This window comes from Elephantulus edwardii, unplaced genomic scaffold (assembly GCF_000299155.1).
Source record: "Elephantulus edwardii isolate Elephantulus edwardi_28Jun2011 unplaced genomic scaffold, EleEdw1.0 scaffold00051, whole genome shotgun sequence".
Lineage (NCBI taxonomy): Eukaryota > Metazoa > Chordata > Mammalia > Macroscelidea > Macroscelididae > Elephantulus > Elephantulus edwardii.
This window is the reverse complement of record NW_006399801.1, coordinates 7,806,141-7,825,560: the sequence shown is the minus strand read 5'-3', so window position 1 is coordinate 7,825,560 and position 19,420 is coordinate 7,806,141. Positions and strand designations below refer to the sequence as shown.

The window sequence follows — 19,420 nt, the reverse complement described above, 5'->3', positions numbered from 1 at the left end:
CGACTGAGGGCTCCGCCCGCAGGCGGCTCCGCCATAAACAAACGCGGCCTCGACGCACGTGGACTGCGGAGCTGCGGAGCCCCGGGACAGATCCGGCTCCGGGCGCCGCGTCGCAGGGCCAGGGGGCGGCAGGGAGCCCCGGAGAGCGCGCCCGGCCAGGCCCGCTGCCCGCTCCCGGCGCCCCGCGCTCCATGGCTCCACGGTCGCCGCCCTCGCTGCGCTCCAGCCAAGAGGCGCCCCTCGACCACGGCTGCGAACTCAGGGCGAAAGACTGAGCGCACCGCCGCCCCCTTGCTGGTCACTCTGCCCCACAGTGACCGCTGAGCCCCAGACCAGCGAGCCAGTAGTACAGACCGGCCGAGAGACTGCACCCCGGCGGCGGTGTGGAGAGCGGGGCCCGCGGCTGCCCAGCGGCCTCCCCCCACGCCCTGGACACGCCGCGCACCTGCCTGCGACCCGTGCGCGCCCACCTGGCCCCGAGGACCCGCCGAGACCCCGTCGTCCCCGAGCCGCGGGGCTCCGCGGGCCTCCAGCACGGCCGGGTCTAATATGCCCGGAGCCGAGGCGCGATGAAGGAGAAGTCCAAGAATGCGGCCAAGACCAGGAGGGAGAAGGAAAATGGCGAGTTTTATGAGCTGGCCAAGCTGCTCCCGCTGCCGTCAGCCATCACGTCGCAGCTGGACAAGGCGTCCATCATCCGGCTCACCACCAGCTACCTGAAGATGCGCGCCGTCTTCCCCGAAGGTGAGGCTCGTGCGGGCGCTCGGGGCTCCGAGAGCCGGCGGCCAAACCCGGGCCAGATCCGCGAGGCCGCCGCGCCGTGGGTCGGATACGGAGGGCAGGAGAGAGGTGGGCCTGGGCGACCACACCACCTGCCGGCTTCGGACTGAGCGGGGCGAACCAGGAGTTGCTCTGGCCACAGTAGATTTCCAAATGGGGATGTCAGTCCATTGGGGTGGATTTGTTTGGTTTGGTTATTCTCTTCTTCCTTTCTCCGCTTCCTTCCTTCCTTCCTTCCTTTTTCTTCTCTTTCGTTCCATTATTATTATTATTATTATATCATATCTTTAGCTCACCCAATAATTCCTTAATCCTCCCACTGTGCCTCCTTCTGAGGAGGGAAAGCGAGGCCCGGGCCTGCAGCCTCCTGAGGGTCCCCACCTAGACACTGGCCTCCCGACCCTTTTCTCTGCCAACCTTCCTTTGGGTTGGGAGTGGGTGGTCAGGTTAGAAGAGACCGTCAGAGAGCCCGAGTCAGATGGGCAGAGGAGAAGGGGGTGATTATTTCGAATATGGTAGGTGGGCCTGAGCTTCCCCGATTAGAGCTATAAACTCTCAAGTAGGTATTGAAGGGGGACAGGGTTGCTGGTTTGGCACTCCAGCGCGCACATCCTCCAGGCAGAACAACACCTAGCAGCTGGTTTCTGAGGGGCCTGGTCACCCATACCGTTTGGTGCTCTGGTGGTACAGCGCCCAAACTCGTCCAGAGTATCTGTCCCTCCGGCCTAGTCTGAGGGGCCGGGTGGGTTCCAGGAGATCCTCAGGTCCGGAGAGTGAGAGCTGCACGGGCCTCAACAATCCCAAAGCCAGCGTCCTGGTAGAGAGGCAAATGTGGCAAGAGGGCACCCACCGGCCTCTAATGTGGCAGACAGGTGCTCGTTGGCGACTGGACGCCGTTGGTAACTCCATCCCTAGTCAGGCGCACAGTCCAGTCCAAGGAGGAAATCAGTGACTGGCCTTTTTGCTTTCAGTGCCCCTATGCTGTTATTTGTAATCATTTCCCAGCCAGGAGCTGCACTTCTCACCAACTCCTGGGTGGCGCACAGGGGACCTGTGTGCGAGAGCCTAGGGCCTGGCGGCCGCGGCGGCAAGGAGAACAGGCAGGGGCGCTGGACATGGAGGCCCCTGGAGCCCGCGGCCTGGCGCTGTGGCCTTGTCTTGCGCTTCCCGGCTGGAGCCCTCTGTAGCAGACCCCTCTCCTACCAGACCCAGAAAGAAGCCTGGCGAGCATTCTGTTCCTTCCTTTTCAAACCCGCATCCGCCGAGCGCCCTGCGCTAGCCCCTCAGCGCCTCCAGAACGTCCCCTTTCCTTTCATCTCAAGCGACCACCCTTTGCTCTCTGCTCTGCGCCCTGAGGCTGCTGTTTTGTTTATTCCAAGGTACTCTCTTGTCTGAAATGATTACTTTCTGTCAGCAGTTTTCGTGGAAATGAAACTAGAATTGCGTTTTATAAGGGCCAAGTCGTCTTCCCAGAAGGAGATGGAAGGGTGTGGGCATAAAACAAAATCGGCGCAAAACCAGTGCGTGCAGGGCACCGGTGACTTCTCCTTAACTAGCCCTGCAATCCGAAACAAAAACATTTGAAGAAACAGGGTAAAATTATTGCCGATTATTTCAAATAAGAGGACTGATTGTATCTTAAGCCTTTCTGGGTCAGTCATTTCCCAGACAGCCTGCTGAATATTGGGAAGTGGTGGGGGTGCAGAACCCTGCCGACGTTTAAGCTGACCGTGGGTTCTTGATCTGGGAAATTTACTATGCAGGCGTTTGGGACAGGAACCGCCGGGACTAGAGCACCATTTCTGAAGGTTGGTGGGGAACGGAGTCAGGACTTAGGCGCTTTGAGACAGATTTACTTGGCCAATTGCAGTCAAGGGTGGCTGGGATGTGGACCTGTGGTCTTGTAGGACTGACCTTCAAGGCTAACTATGGTTAGCATGGGGTTGCTGACTGTAAGTTTAGATGTCTCTGCACCTGTGGGGTTGTGAATAAGGAGTGGTACCAGGCCTGGAGCAAAGGCCTGGGTCCCCAGCAGATGACTCTTAACCTTGTGGCCTAAGACAGAGGCCTTCTGAAGTCAGTTTTGAATGGAGACGGGTTGCGAAGACAAGAATCTGGGAGGGAAAAGTACTTTGAGAAATACCTGGATTGTGCAAAAGAACTTGTTCATGGGGCTGACCTCTTAAAAATCTAACCTGCCCTGGAGGAACTAGGGTCTGAAATGGGTGCAGCAGGGTGGGAGTGGGAGACACCTAGACACACCCTCGGAGGTCAAGACTGTTCTGGAGAGGGTAGTCCTGAGTGGTGGAGAGTTCCCTAATTACCTCTGAGTTTCCCCGTGGACAGAAGGCTTACACTGAGCAAGAGAGGCCCCTCGGTAAAGAAGGATCTGGAGGTAAAAGTGAAACTTTTAAAAGTCGGAAAATGAATCTTCTTTCTGGTTTTTGCTGCCTAGTAAGAAGCAACCCATGACTGACCACCCAGTGAGTTTTTCGAAGTGTAAATCACCTGAGAGGAGATTGCTCATCTTTCTCCTGTGGAGGTGATTCAAACCACCTGTCTTTGAGCTGGCAGTGAAACTCCTTACAATACAAAGGGACTGCTGAAGTTAGGATGGTAACCTTCTACACTTGGGTACAGGTACTTTGCCAAGGCCCCTCACCACCGGAGCTGTGCAGGTCCTCCTGCTTTCAGTCCTGGGGAGCCTCGCTGTCTTTTATCTTGGACATTCTCAGGGAGGGGGAAGACCTGAAGTTGTTCATGACCAAGTCCCCCAGCCCTGGCTGTGGAAAGTAGCTGGAAGGAAGTGGGCACTCTCATCGATCCCCCACCCCCTCCCCAGGCCACTCTTAGGCTTTGGGGTGCATGCAGTTTTTACAGTCAGATTTAGGAACCTCCTCTTCTGCACTCCATCCTCCTCTGTACAATGAGTCTTTTTGGCAATTATGTCATAACACAGGGCTTCTGGGATCAAATATGACAACCCGCAATGCCCTGCAGCTGGCAGTCAGTCTAACGTGAGCTCGCTCTGGTCGTTCCTTTGAGGTCCGGAGATGCAGCTGGAAAGGAAGCCAGGGTGGCCATCCCTTGGTGGGCCCCTGGAGCTCAGTGAAGGCCTGCTGTCCTCTGGGCTGCACCGTGTCTCCCCAACTCACGCTCAAAAACTCAGAAGTGCTGGTGACCTTGTCCATAGGGAATTGAGCTGCTAACTCTGGGCTACCACGCGTTTGGAATCTGGCGACTTTGCTGGAGGAAGTTAGGCAGTCTCCTCCCAGAGGATTTAAAGTCTAAGCAACAGAAGGGAGGGGATGGCTGGCTTCAGAAAGGGAGTTTGAAAACTTTGATGGTGGTTGGAAAGGCAGTAATAGACGCAGGGCTGGGCCCGGCAGATGTGTTTTCCATTCATTCACGAAGGGAGTTTGCGAGGTTCCCCGGGCAGAATGGGGCATTTGGGGAGAAAGATTGGAGTTAATGGCTTAGCGGAGAGGAAGAAGTTACTGCTCTTTGGAAGAAAGTGCACTGCGGCTGCGCGGTGGCGGAAGGACACCAGGCAGCTTTCAGCCAAACCTACTAGAGAAGACCCGCGCAGCGTCCCGGGAGCCTGAATCCTCACGCCAGACTGTGGGATGTTAGAGGCTCCCTCCAGTCAAATTGCAGTCCAGAACACTGACGGCTGGACAGAGGTCCCCGTTTAGAAATGGAGTTGGAAAGTGAAGCAGACTAGCAAGGGAAGAAGCCTTTCATTATTCCAAAACCAGGCACCATCTTTCCTCTTCTCCAAACCTTAAAGACCAAGACAGGCCCTTGGGAAAGATGAGGAAGGGACATTTAGACATGCATCACTGCCGTTTACTTAGAAAATGTCATCTGCACACTTAATAAAGAAGCGCAGGGTTCAGAGTTCTTGATATGCACTGGCTAGAAATGCCCTTTGGGTTTAGACTAAGTTGCAGTGTGGTGCCTCAGCACGTAGCGCGTGCAAGCACAGCCTGTGAGCTCCACGAAGCGGAGTGCGAGGAGGTTGGTCTAGGGGAAGTGGGCATGAAACAGTGTAACAGACACAAGACTTTTGTCAAAGCCTGACAATTTTTGTAAGGACAAAACTTAATTTTTATAATAATGTAGTTTTGTTGTTTTCTTTTAGAATCCCGTGCTTATCAGAGCTCCCTTCTCTAGTTTGAAGCTTGCCAGTCTGGGGCCCAGGTGCGGAGGGAAAGACCCTGGCGCTGGAGCAGCTGGTGGTTTGTGCACGAAGGGACCCGCAGGTGGTTCAAGTTAGAGGCTCAAGTTACCTGCTCCGCTCTGCTCCATGCGGCCCTAGGGGCCGCCAAACTCCACGGGCGGACCCTATGCGGTGGCCCCAGTGGGGACACCAGCCCTGGCTGTGCAGAGCGGTGCTGGGAGACTCCTGAGTGCCTGCAGCAGCCGCTGTGATCCCACACCATCACATCCTTCCAAAGCCTACGCAGTCAGTGCTAGGTACCCAGATACCCAGCTGAGCAAGTATTATGTCGCAGGCTGGGCTCCTGCAAACACAACCTGATTCCAGCCTCTTTCCCACCTGCACCTCCTTACCCCGAATCCGATCATTGGTGCTGCACTTAGCATCCTTTAGACACCTCAGGAGACCATTGTAGGTTGGGGAGAAAAAGAGATGGGACCTTTTAGGAACCCAAAGAGATAGGAAGGAGCAGGGCTGAGACCTAAAGTGTGCCTTGACCTTCTGAGGGGCATGACCAGGGCCATGATCTCAGCCACTACATCTCCCAGGGTCTCAAGAGAAGCCTGTAAAAATGAAAACAATGGAGTCTCTTAATTGCACACACACACTGCCCACCTCCCTTCACAAGAGTTCAAAACCCCGCAGCTGGAGTCCCTGGGCTTCTGCTCCTGAGGGTGGTTGCACTAGATCCTGAGGACACCAGCTGCCAGGGGACCCATCTTACGGGCAGATTGGGCCTGGGGCGCCTGGGGTCACTGCCCACGCCTCAGTGAAGTGGGCAAGGACAGTAAATGGGGAGTGGGCCAGGTCGCCATTCTTCTCCATGTTTCCTGACTGGAGTGATTTTAAATCAGTGTGATGTATGTCCTCAGACAGCCCAGGATGTGCAAAATGCCACCAAGTCCCAGCGGCTAGCTGAGGGGTAACAGTTAAGCCGAGGAGGGCAACGGGAGTGAGCTATCAGGAAAAGCGGGGCCTCGCAGGAGTGGCATCCATATTCTAAATAACATGCCTCCGGAAACCCTATGAACTTTGATAAACGTTGATAGTTGTAGAGGGGCTTCAGGCCTTTTGTTCATAGGGTCGCTATGAGTCGTGCTGGACTCCAAGACAATCAACAATGACATGACAACAAGGCAAGAGGAGGCTGGGAGAGCTGATGGCAGCAGCTCACCCACAGTCCTTTTTCTTAGCAACCCCTGAGAGTTCATTCATGTGATTCCAGACACGTGTGCACTAACCCCCCCAAAGCAAGGATTGCCACAGCGTGGCTTTGGGCTCACAGAGACCCCATGTGTAGAATAGAGCTGTACTCCCTCAGGTTTTCAGGGCCGTGACCTTTCGGGAGCAGGTGGCCAGGCTGGCCTTCCAAAGCACTGTTGGGTGGATTCGGTTAGCAGTGGAGCAGTAATGATTTGGGCCACCCAGTGACTTCATGTAATCTCATTGCAGAGGTGAGGAAATGAAAGGTAGCAGTTGTTTTTGCTGAAATTGGTTTGATGACCTAGACAGGCCCAACTAGAGGAGAAGGAGGGAAAGCGCCCATGGGCTGAATGGGGCCCTCTAAACACACTCTGACTTTTTCAAAGCCCCGGACCCAGTGTTCCTGCAGCAGGAGTGCAAACCGGATGAGTATTTTCCTGTATTTAACCCCATCTCGTTTTGGCAAGGTCCTCAAGAGGCTCTTTGCCATCAGCTTAGATATTGGTGGTCACCCCTCTGGGAATGATAGAAAACCTGCCCACCTTGGGTTCTGTCCCATTTGAGGCCTTTCCCCCTGGGTGGCCAGAGCAAGTCCTGCCCCTGGGTCCTCAGCTGGAGGTGAAGCATCATGCCTCCTGCAAGTCTCCAGTCTGTCTCTTCCTTTGAAAAGGAGCCTCGCCCCTCCCCCCTTCACAGTGAGGGAACCTACCTCTCCCTTTATTTTCTTCCCTTTGCTCTGATATAATCCTGCTTCCCCGAGGGAGAGGTTCTGGTGAGCACCCCACCCCTGAGCCCTAGCTCAGGCCCTGCCTAGCTGGGTGATTAGAGCTGTTTGTTGACTGACTGCATGAGCACCCACCCAGCAAAGAGATATCCTATTTAGGGAGCTCTGGTGGCCTAGTGGCAAGAAGCTGCACTGCAAGCCCAGAGGTACGAGGTTCGAGTCCACCAGATGCTCTCTTGGAGAAGGCGGGCCAATCTCCTCCGATTTGACAGTACATGCACAAAAAAATTAAATAAACACATACATACATACACACGCACACATATATAAAAAGGTACGCTATTCAGGCAGTCGGTGGCAGCCTACCCCCTTCCCCTGCTTAATAAAAAATTACTACCCTTGGTTGATTCTGGCATAGAAGGACCGCCCTCTGTAAGGTTTCAAAGTCTAAATCTTTTCAGATGTCTACTAAGTTCACCCCCACCCCCCATGGAGTAACTGGCAGATTCAAACAGCTGACCTTTTGAAGGGAACTAACTGAATTGTGGGGAGGTAGAGGGTTTTGGTGTGTGGGCTTTCTCAGCCTAGTCTCCATTTCCCTTTGGCCTTGCCCTCATCAGCAGCTCTTTGAAACCCAGCACTCTTGGACTTCCAAGAGTTCAGAGCCTCTACTGCCCTGTGTGACTCCAGCTAGGGCGGTGAAGCCACAGGCCAGACCCTCAACCGCTCTCAGGATCTAGCCAAACAGGCCACCAACCGATGATCACCTTGGACAGCTTAGCCTAGGGTTGAGTTTTGGTTTTGGTTCAGTTTTTAATATTTGCCCATCCATTTTCCGCTCAAGCCTTCTTATGGCCCACAGATAAAGGTGAAGGACCCAGCACCTTACTTGTTCAAGTATGTAAATTACATTCTCAATTCAATTTTGCTGTTGTTATTCTGTTAGTAACCCTGCTTTATTTCCTGAGTTTTGCACAACAGATGTTTATGGAGCAAATACGAGGGCTTCACTCGTAGCACTTTCTAAATATAAAGGTAAAAACACTACCACCCAATGAGATGGGACAGATAGAGGGGATGTGGAGGAAAGTTCCTACCCAGATGGCACATATTCCTGCTTCTGCCACCTTTCACCGGGTCCAGAAGGATGGTATGGTCAGCTCCCCACAGACTCAACAGGCAATCGGATTTTTTTTGGTGGGGGGAGGACATTATAATGAGGCAGGTTGTTTTTAAACATCCGAATATTTCCTTTATTCGAAACATTTCCTCGTGGATCCAATTCACTTAACATGCAAAACTAGGGCTTTGAGAAGAGCCTGCCTGTAAAGTCAGGTCTGCGGCTCTGTCCCAGGGCGCAGGTTCCCCGCGGGCGGTGCCCCAGGAGTGGCGTGGACTGAGAGGCCCGAGGAGCTCACCCTCCACTCGGAGCCCGCAAGAGGCACAGGGTCCAGGCCTCCTTCCCAACGTGCCGCAAACCCACCAGGGCTGGAAGGGCAGGACAGACACCCGAGCGCGTGATTATTTTCACAAATCAGAACTCCTAAATTCTCATTCAATTCGTTCTTCTCTGCAACCGAGAGAGATTTCTGGCCTTTTAAAATCTTGGTCCTTTCCCTTTCCTCGTATGTAGGGCTACAAACTGCCACCGCCTGGCCAGCCTCCAGGGTGTCACGGAGACCTGCAGCAGCGCTGCCACCACCCCCACTCCAGCGGGGAACACGGTGGGAGTAATTGCATGAGGTTAAAGCAGCACCTCCACGCCATGGGCTGGGGGCTCGAGGGAGCCGCGAATAGAAAGTGTGGTCATATTTGGGAGATTGGGGGGGGGGGTATTTAGAAATTAGCCTTTTCCTTGTTGGCGTCAGTTATGGGAAAACAGCTAAACTCGGACTGCCTGCACCCTCGGAAGAAGGAGAAAAGAAAGGTCATCCTGTTTCCGTTACCAGTTTGCCCCAAAGGGTCTTTAAACACCTTCCTGCGGGGTCTTGGGGAACAGGGTGCCCACACAGGATAATTTGGGGACTAACCCACACATTAATCCTTGTGAGTTTGGCGACCCTGGAACGGGCCCGTTCGGTCGCGAGCTCCCACAAACCTGCGTCCTAGACCTGTCATTTCTGGAGCACAAGCTAATGGTCCCCAAAGCTTACTCCGCTGGGGTCTCGCCTGCGAGGGGGCTGCTCGGCCGGCCAGGAGCTTCGATGTGCTTTGTTCCATCGCGCACTGCGGGGACCGGGGACCGGGACAGAGCAACCGGCCAAGCTGCAGCCACCTCGAGGACGCGCCAGCGCTAAATGAAGCTTCTGCGGATCGAGGCGCCCCGAGAATGGACTGCGATGGGTTGTTGGCTGGCTGGGGTCGAGTGTGGCAGCCTCCCCCGTTTCCGCTTCTCCCTGAGGGCACAGAGCGGAGCCTGTCGCTAAAGGCTGGTTAGAGGGCTCAGGTGCTGGGATGCGCTGGGTGCGCGACCGGGGCCACCGGAGGCCTTCAGAGAGGTGGCGGGCAGAGGCTAAAGGCCTGCGCAGACTAAGACGCAGAGGGACTGAGGCAACCCCAATTACTTGGCAGCAGATAACTGTTACCATCAATGCACGTGGCTCTGGGCGCCCAAAGGCTCAGCCTAAGGAAGCTCTTGGGAAATGGCAAAGGCGAGAACTGCAGGCGCCTAGGCGGTCTGGGGAAGCTGGGGAATCGGGGCGGAGGAAGCGTGCACGTGCAGACAGGCCTTCCAGAGCGCAGGCCTTGACACCGGTGCTTCCCGTGTTTGGGGAGAGAGCTGTAGACCTGAAGAAGGGAGGGCTCTTAGGGGAATGTTTACGGGTCAAATCGATATCCCCGTTTGGCTAGAAGATGGCCTATTTCAAAGCGGATTAGATTACTTTGTGGCATTTCAAATAAAACGGCAATTTCAGAGCCGAGCGCGAGGGCAGCTGTGGACGGACGGGCCGCGGGCGCGCGGGCCACCAGGTCTCTGGGCGGTTCCTTCCAGCCCAGCGCGCAGCACCCGGGCGCGGACGAGCGCAGAGCGCACGGGCCGGCGGCCCGGGGCCGGGGCCGGGAGGTGGGCGCCGGGAGGCTTGGGGCTTCGCGCCTTGAGCTGATGCGAGGTCCTCATGTGAACTGCGTCCCTCACTGATGTGCTCTCCTTCCCGTCCAGGTCTGGGAGACGCGTGGGGACAGCCGAGCCGCGCGGGGCCGCTGGACAGCGTGGCCAAGGAGCTGGGCTCACACCTGCTGCAGGTAGAACCGCCAGCCGGGCAGGAGCGCTGCGATCAGTGTGACTGGCCCGGGCTCCCCGCGGGTCCTCCTCCCTTGTCCCGCTAGACCGCCCCGAGGTGCGGGCGGAGGGATGGGGGGGGGTTCCCGGCACCTGGGTCGCGCGAGGCCCAGCCGGAGGCCCGCATGTAAACGCTTAACACCTCGGGCGCCGCCTGGGGCCAGCCACCCCTCAGCTCAGCTACCCTGTCCTTCCACCCGCCTGAATCCAGCCCAGACGGCGCCCTAGGGCACTGTTAAGCGCTTTCCCTGGGCTTACATGGCAAACATGTTCAGCGCGCTCCTCTGAGCCAGACGCTGTGCGGGGAGCTGGAGACAGGCCTGGAAGACACTCAGAGCTGTACAGTGTACCAGCTCGAAAACTTGGCGGCAAATATGTGTTTGGAGGGTTTACAATAAAGGAGAGATACTAAAATATTAAACATTGGCGTTCTTTAAGAGTTTCCTACAGGCCAGCCTCTGTTCTAAACCTTTAGCTACATACACCACATCCCATTTTTTTCACATTGGGAATTGGAGGCACAGAGAAGTCAGATAACTTAAACAAAGTCACACAGCAACTAATATGTCAAGCAATTGGCCAAGGTCGACCCAAGTGGCCCCGCTGGAGGCCAGGATTATGACTGCCTGGCAGATAGATACCACACAGCATGTGTGTCCTCCCAGGTGACAGTAAAACAGGGGGGCCCTTCTATGGTGAGGAGTTAGCAGTTCAGCGACCCAGCGCTGAGTTGTTGGATGGGCAGTTGCTAATTAGCCCTTTGGTGAGTATTTCTCTGAGCACGAGGACACTGAGGCTGTCTCCACTCACGACCTGCCACTTCCCAGGAGAGGCTGGCGCTTGGTGGGGACGCAGCGCCTTTCAAATGCCCTTTAGAGAACCTCATCAAGGAGCCGATTCATTCCCCCTCCCGTCATCCGTCTCTGCCACCGAAAAATGCCTTCCCAGAGCTCTTTTGCATTTCCTCGCACTATTTAGTGTTTTCTTTTAAAAGGAAAAAGAAAAAAAAAGTTGGCTGCACGATACTGTGCCTTGGGTCAGCGACCAGCCACCAGCTTTTGCAAAAAGCAGATCTTTTAACAACTCTCTCACCCCAGTACTCTCGAGTGCGTTATTTTAAGCCTGGCGCTGGGAAACAGGAGATTCCGGGGAATGGATTTTTACACCAGAAAAGCGAAGCGCAGGGCCTGGTTAATGGTGCTCTTGGAGCGGGTCCCGCGCGCCCTCCCGCTGCCCCCTCGCTCACTCCCAGATCCAGATCGCCAGCCGTATTTCGCGTATTTGATGCCTCTACATATTACAAGTGACACTAATATCAGGGACAACTAAGTGCTGGAGAACTGCAGTGAGAACCTGGCGAGCAAAGTCAACACCGCCCTTCTCCAGTGTGCGTTTCTTTAATTAATTCCTGAGTGGTGGCCGGATGGGCTGCTTTGCTGTTACTCTACATGTAAGCGAATTAGGTCATTTGAAGCTGTGAGAGTGGCTCAGCATTTTCCATTAAGAAGATGACTTCTTAAGCTACCGCTGGCAACTTTGAAAATTTCATTAGGATACTTTTTTTTTTTTTTTTTTACTCCTCTAGTCAGTTCTAGTCAGGTCGTCGAATGTCATTTTCATGAAGTGTGTATCTCTTCAACCGCTTGTGAGTTTAGCACGAATGTAAAGACGTGTCAAAACCATTATAAACTTTAGGAATTACTGTAAAGTTTATAGTTTTGGAACTCAGAAGGGTTCATTGAAAAATTTCCCCCCTTTTAGTTGAGTTAGAGATTGAAAGTAAGGCTAGTTGCAGATACTAACTTTTGCACAAGGTTGAAATAAACGTTAGTTAAATTTGCAAAGCAATTTCCCAAACTGTGTTTGAGACACCAGAATACAAGGATATCTTTCAAATCTCTCTTCTACTACATTCACTTTTAAGGTGCCCTCCCCAAAGGAGAGGGCGTAGAAAAAGCAAAGGTAATCTGGTTTCCATTACATGCTGTAAAAATAGAATTTGTGGCCAGAAATTAATTTGGGATATTTTAATGGGGCAGCACTATGGGTTGTGCCCGTCTTTCTCCAACTTTATTACTTAGCTTTGGTTCTGAGTCTAAAATATGAATGGATAAATAAAATGCCGTTTTATTTTTCAAAGTGTTCAGTCTTTTTATCCTTGCCACACATAAATATAATAATTTCCTTTTTATTTGTCATAATTACATCCTATTAAATTTTTTGAAGGCTAGCCAACTGAGGGAGAACCAGAAGATCACTTAAGTAGTTTTAATTTTCCAGAAATTGACACTTCTCCCTTCCCTTGAATTTTGTGAAGATTAATTGATCACTTGTAAATCCTAAATAATTAGTTCTGGAGACACAGTCTGCTGAAATAACTGAGTATTTTGTTCTATTTTCTGGGGAGTGGTATTTCTGGGGAATGGAATTTATCATTCAAAAGGTACTTAGGGGTAACTAGAAAATTGTGGCAAATAAAGCATGTCCTCGTGGTATAAATGGCGGCCAATTATGACATAAAATGGTCTATATAGTGGTTGATTTTTCCCCCTAAGTACCATACAACTCCGGATTTGTGCTAAGTGCTAAAATAACCCCAAACAATAAAGCTACTGCATTTAAACTAAGCAGGATGGGAATTCTCCAGTGTGTTTTATGTTGGTTTGTTTTGTGTGTGTGTGTGTGTGTTGTGGATATAAGATTATTTTTAAATTGCTTTAAATGCATTTGAGAAGCTGGTCTGGGAATGAAACATAGTTTTTCTTACAGTACTGAGCTCTGGTTTTGCATTTAACAAATATGTGTGGATACTTTTATACATTCTTCCATCTCAGCGCCAGGACAATGATTAACTTGAACTCTAATGTATGGTTATCATTGCTGAACGTGAAACTCTTCTATTTTACAGACTTTGGATGGCTTTGTTTTTGTGGTAGCATCTGATGGCAAAATCATGTACATATCAGAAACAGCTTCCGTACATTTGGGCTTGTCCCAGGTAGGTATTGCCTGGCTTTGTGTATAACCAAAATACTACATTAAATGCTAGTGGATCTTGACCGCCTTACCCAACTTGAAAATGAGTCTCTTGTCAGATGGCTGATTGAAACTGCTTTTGTGTATGAACATAATCCAACATTGCAAAATCTTCTTCTTAGACATCCTGCGGGGCTTTTCTTCTCTGTGTTACTTTTTACTTTCTTTTTCCTTTGAGGTTAATTACCAGTGTATCTTTGCAACAGCTAGCAGCGAGCCTTGGCCTCATATTCCGTCTGATACCCGGATTTGCTGCTTACATAGTAATACTATATGCCGCTCAAAAGAGCTCCACAAAGGGAGATTTTCAGTCCACACTTGCTGACCTGCACGTGGTATTGTGAGTTGCTATGAAAGCCAAGGATAGCTGATGTAGGACATGGATTTTATGCAGAAAGGGGGAGAGAAAAGGGGGGGGGGGCTAGATTTATGAGCATTCACATGGAATTCAGGGTAATTTTTCCCGAGTTTTTCCAGCTCAGTGGTTGTTTCAGTAAAGCATTTTATATGCTTGTGATAGAAACTCATAAAACTCAGTTTACTACTGTTTTGCACAGCAAGGTCCTGGCTTCTTTAGAACATTTAAACATTACTGATTTTTCTGGAAGAAGGCAACAGACTTTGGTAAAGGAGATCATCCCTTAGAAGGAAAAGGAGCCTGTTCACGTCCAAGCTTGTCATGTTGAGTGTTTGGTGGGTGACTTGGCCGTTCCCTGGGCCCTGAGGCTTGTCCCAGTTGGGGAATTTCACTTGTCGTTCCCATTTAAATCTCTGATTTAGATCATGAGTCTAAAAGTCACATTTTTTATACATCTAGGGATTAAGTATTTCTTTAGCTTGTGAACTGTGCAAACTAGAATGCCTTTTTCATCAGAACTGAAGACGAACAGAATTAATTGTAGATAAAGAGGGACTCCCAGGAGGGTCATGAACAATCTGCATCCCACTCGTTGCCTAATGTGTTTAAGCCAAATGAAACATGCCAGTTGATGTGGCTTGGATTTTCTTCCTTAGAAAACAAAATCACCAAATTTGGAAACTTGCATTGAATGTATTCTTTCTCTTAGTTCCCCCCCCTTCCTTGCCAATGCATTTTTTACACTTGTCATTTGTTTACTGACTTCTCCCCCCATGGATATATATCTTTATTATGTCCTCATGGCCTTATGTGCCTCTGTTTTCTATGCAAAGCCCTTTAAAGTAAATTGTGTATAAAAATTATCTGGGGATTTCTTTTCTCTTCCTCTCCCCTTCTTTTATAAAACCAGGTCTCCCAAATAAAGTTTACTGACTGCTTGGCTCTTACACCTATATGGCTCATGAGATTAGTGTGCTTGTAGAAGAGGAAATGATGTTGAGAATATGAAATTCATTATTTCTGTACATTTCAAGGTTATTACAATCAATCAAAAACGTTATTACTGTCTGAATTTCCATTATCCGCCGCTTGAAATAATTTAGAGCTGTGTCAATGTACTAAGGAGCCCCAGTGGCACACTTGTTAAGGGCTCCACTGTAAACCAAAAGGTTAGAGGTTGGAACCCACTAGCCACTCCATGGGAGAAAATTTGCTTCTATAAAAGGTTACAGCCTTAGAAACTCTTTAGGAAGTTCCGTATTCCCCTATAGGCTTGCTATAGGTCAGAATCAACTTGATGACAATGGTTTTGAAGTGGAATTCCTACCCCCCCATAGCTATACTTAACCTGATTTCTACTTCTAACTTAATCTGTGCTTGATCAGATTATTTACCCTTTTCAATTGTAATTTATATAATTTTTGACAGTCTTGCAACAATAAATTCTAAAGAAGAGAAAACATTTCACATATATTTTAAATATAAAAACTAATCTTTAAGTTAGTAGCCTTCATAATTGTATATTTCGTTTAGAGTTGAGCTTCCTATTAGTCAAACCAAAAAGGGAAATGTTTTCAGTTTTTATTGTCTGGTAGTGCAGGTATTTAACCTTCCTGAACTGTAGCTTAATTGAGGAAAATAAATGACTTCTCTGTCCATCTTTCAGGATTCTATTAAGAATCAGATTGAAACACCCATATATTTGGTGTGATTAATGAACCATAGAGAATTAATTATTCAGAAGTTAGACATTGGTTGCTGACTTAAAATAGTTTTTTTGTAGTTTCATTTAGGACAAAGTTGCTTCAAATAGAATATTTTGCTGGGCATTCCTTAGGGCTGCCTGGGCATTTGGAGTGCCCCAGTCCATCACATGGCACCACAACATCAGAACCATCCGATACAGTCAGTCAGCTAGCTTGGCCTCTTACATCTCTCTCTCTCAATTGTTGTTCTCTTCTTACGTGCAAAGTAGAATTGCTGATCAATGAATGCAATAATTAAGGACTACTAGGGAGCTCTGGTGGCCTAGTGGCAAGATGCTGTGCTGCATCCTGAAGGCCTCTGAAAACCTACCAGAGGATAAGCCATGGGTTGGTTCTGACTCGACAGTACACAATAACCATAAGATATTGAATAGGTGACAAATATGCCTTCTGTGTATGGTTAATTCCTGAGAAGGAGATGGAAGCAGAATCACAATTAAATGTTTTCTATTTCCTTTGGTTCACGAGGTAGAAATAAAACTTGTGTCACAATTTCAATGGGGTGGTTATATACTAAAATTAAGACACTTATAGAAAGAGCCTTTGTTCATACATTGCCAGGAGAAGTGTTAATTTAATAGAATCAATTAAAAAAAAAGGTAAGTTAAATGGAAAGACTATGTAGAGCAATGGATCTCTTGCCCCCTTGTTTCTTGCTGGAGCTGCTTCAACCTCAGTCTGCAGCCACAGAAACACTGTAGTGAAGACCGAGCTTGGGCTTAGTGTCTGGGGAGTGTTCCACGTGAACTGTTTAAATAAGCAACAACAAACTTTCCCTTCACATCGACCTCCTGTTCATGATTAACTCTGCAGAGGGAAATCTAGCCAGAACCATAATGTATATTTTTTCTGTCTTCTTTACTTAAATAGTAAAGTAAAATATTGAGTAAGTTGTCAAATACCCAACTTCTCTCTTTTGGGGACATTTTTGCACTTTTGAGATTATTTTTCTTATAAGCAAAAATTTTTAAAAGGTCAGGCAAATATTTCAGATATGAAAGCTTTAGTACAATAGACTTAAAGATTAAAAAAAAATAAATCACCAGAGATAAAAGCATTACTACAATTTTACCCAGTAGTGAAAGGTCATAATCTTTTAAGCAATTTTTCTGATGAATAATGATATTTGCATAGTGCTATGATGTGCATCCAGAACTTTCACCTGCCGTCAGTGACATTACCTCGTTAAGTAATGACAGCTTGTGTGTTGATTCAGGGGTAACTTCTATCAGAGGCTCCTGGGGGGCATAGGTTTCCAGGTTTGCCCTAACTGTGCATAATTCACAGCAAATTGTTTATTTGGTCTGAACTAGTCAAATAATTATCTGAATTATCTATTTGGGAGTGTAAATACTTTCTAATGTGTTATAAGCATTTCTCCATTTAAAGTGTTTTCTTCAACTTTTTTTCCCCACAAGTGCTGGAATCGGTCATCTAATTCATATGACACTATTTACCAGTTTATTTCTGTTTTTGAATTCGTAAACAGTTATCATCATGGTCAAACTTTGATACTGGGGCCAGGGGTGGAATGGTAGAGTCAACTACAAAATACATGTTGTCCCCTTAGCCTAGGGTTTAAGTATTTGGAAACAGAGATGAGCTTTTGATTTGAAAATTTAATTTGGAGCACAAACACAGTGCACATATAGATAACTGTGTTTGTGTGTGGATAGAGTGAAGTTGGGGAAACCCTCTTTATCCACATAAATTTTTAAATTATTTCCTCTATATTTTTTGTTATTATTGCTGTTGATTATGTAATTTGCTTGTATTTGAAGAATGAAGGGGAACTCCTATTTATTTCCTCAGGCATTTTTAAATATTCTTGCAGTTTACCTTTTTTATAACAAAGTTATACACATAGCATCTAGGTAAATAGTATATACTTAAAAATAAAAGTGGTCACGTATGAAGCAACTGTTTATGAGACACGAAGAAAGATGGAATATTTGAGATTGCAGCTAGAAGTCAAAAGGGGAAATGGCCACAGGGGCGGTGGCGTTTGAAGGCATCAGGCCTAATCTTTTCACTGTTAAAGAAAGACGAAGGACAGCATTTTCTGTTTGTTGACATAACCTGAGCCCTGAAACCCAAACCATTGGATTCTTAAATGCATAATTTACTGTATTTAGCCAGACACCCAGAGCAAAGCAGAGTGGATTTTGGAACCGCGGGCCCCTCCTTCCCCGGGCAGGGCAAGAATATGTCCTGTGAGTGCTGTATTTGTCATATGTCGCTCTCTTGGCAGGAAGAGACGTTATTCAGCAAAACATAAAAAAGCTCTTAGTAGGAAAGTAATTTATTTTGTAGTTAGCAGGGTTTTACAAATGCTAACATATCACATCTAGGAGCTGTTTTAGTAAGATTGATGCATGGGGCCTGCAGAGTTTTATAGAGGCAGCCATTTCCCTCCCCCCTTCTCTTTTTTTACTGTGAGGTAGTTACATTCAGAAGCTCAGATAGATATGTAAATACAGGCACCATTATTGAAGGAACCCTAATTTTAAATCACGATTAGTGCTGCTGGATCATTCCAAAATGTTCTTTAATGGCTTCATTTTCTGAAGACCTTTCTGTCTTCTGTGCAGCCTTAGCGTTTTCACGCTCATCTTGTAATTGACCCAAGTATTCAGAAAACCGAGCCTCTTAATTCACGAATCTTCACTCTTTTCATCCTTACAGCGCATGTGATGAGAATGGTGACTTTGAAAAAAAGATGAATCTGCTTTGGGATTAGAACTCGAGTCTAATCCCTCTAAGCACAGATGCAAGTCTTTTGGCAAATATGTGAAGATGTTTCTCTAGAAAGACATCAGTGCCTTTGTTCCAAAAGGGGATTTAAAGCAAGCCAGAATTATAATTATCATCTACCCCTGAAGTAGGATGAAGGGGGAAGTGACTGTCAAAAACTAAAATAGAACCCAACTTAAAAAAAAATTCTAGACTATACCATCGAAATGATAAATTGATTTTTAAAAAATGAACGTCCTTATTTATTAAATTTCTACTGCTCTCCACCCAGATGGAGTTTCACAGTGAACCCCTGTGATTCTTCTCAGGAAAAAGGGAACCGCTTTATAACTTTTTGTGGAGACTTTTAAAGGGCTAAATGGCAATGATTCAAAAGCAGGCTGTTTCTTTGTTGTTGTTGCTAGATGAAATAAAATTGTAGTTTTCTTGCATCTGCCAGTATCCATTTAGGTGATTCAAAAAAATGTCAGGTTTAGAAGTTTGGTGGGAAGGAGAGACAGAAGGAAGTTTTCTGTAATAGGATTTGCTGGTGACTTTGTAAGATATTAGAAAGAAATGTTTTGTAAATGGTGCAGAAAGTAAGACTGTAAAAGCCATTTTAGGGACGAGATCATTTGGAATAAAGAAAGCAAGTCATATGTCTTAACATATTGGAAGAGCTGGATCAGGGAGTGGGTTCGATTCCTCCACTCCTTGTTATCTTGATCTCAAGGGCAGGCTGGGGTCCTGCTGTGAGAGAGGTTGCTGGGCCAGGGCTGCCCCTTGTGTGACCCTTGAATGCTCTGAGGGTAGGGAGCCTTGAGGTAGTCACATTCAGAAGCTCAGATAGATAAATCTTGGTCTGTACATCTGATGAAAATGCAGTGAGGCCTACCTAAAATTAAATGGATGATAGGGACGAGAAACTCCCACAAACCTCTTTTTGTTCTCTTAGGCTACCCTCTCTCCTGAGGCCGAAACCAAGCCAAAACTTCTTATCACAGAGTTGACTCCTGCTCATAGTGACCCCATGAAGCAGAGCAGAGCTGCCCCCCAGGGTTCTGAGGCTGTACATGATTACAAGTGCAGAGTGCCTGATCTTTATTCCTTGGAGTGGCTGGTGGCTTTGAACTGTTAACCTTTTAGTTAGTAGACCAACTCTTATCCCACTGCACTGCCAGGATTCCTTCCATGAGAATATAGCAAGAAAAAGTTGGTGCTTTTTTGTTTTTGTTTTAATTTTACTGTGTCCAAGAAAGAACCCAAACACATTGTAGTGGAATCAACTTCGACCCCATCTGCAGAGTAGGACTTCAAA

General features: G+C 48.3%; 1 protein-coding gene across 1 annotated transcript in view; it reads left to right on the top strand.

Moving 5' to 3' along the window:
* Positions 1-511: 511 nt before the first annotated feature.
* The window catches only part of SIM2 (single-minded family bHLH transcription factor 2), a 65,486-nt gene continuing 46,577 nt past the window's right edge, over positions 512-19,420 (top strand). Inside the window, exons 1-3 of the mRNA XM_006886724.1 lie at positions 512-744; positions 10,090-10,172; positions 13,118-13,207. Coding sequence (XP_006886786.1) covers positions 570-744; positions 10,090-10,172; positions 13,118-13,207 — 348 coding nt within the window. The 5' untranslated portion in view covers positions 512-569. The remainder of the gene's footprint in view (positions 745-10,089; positions 10,173-13,117; positions 13,208-19,420) is intronic.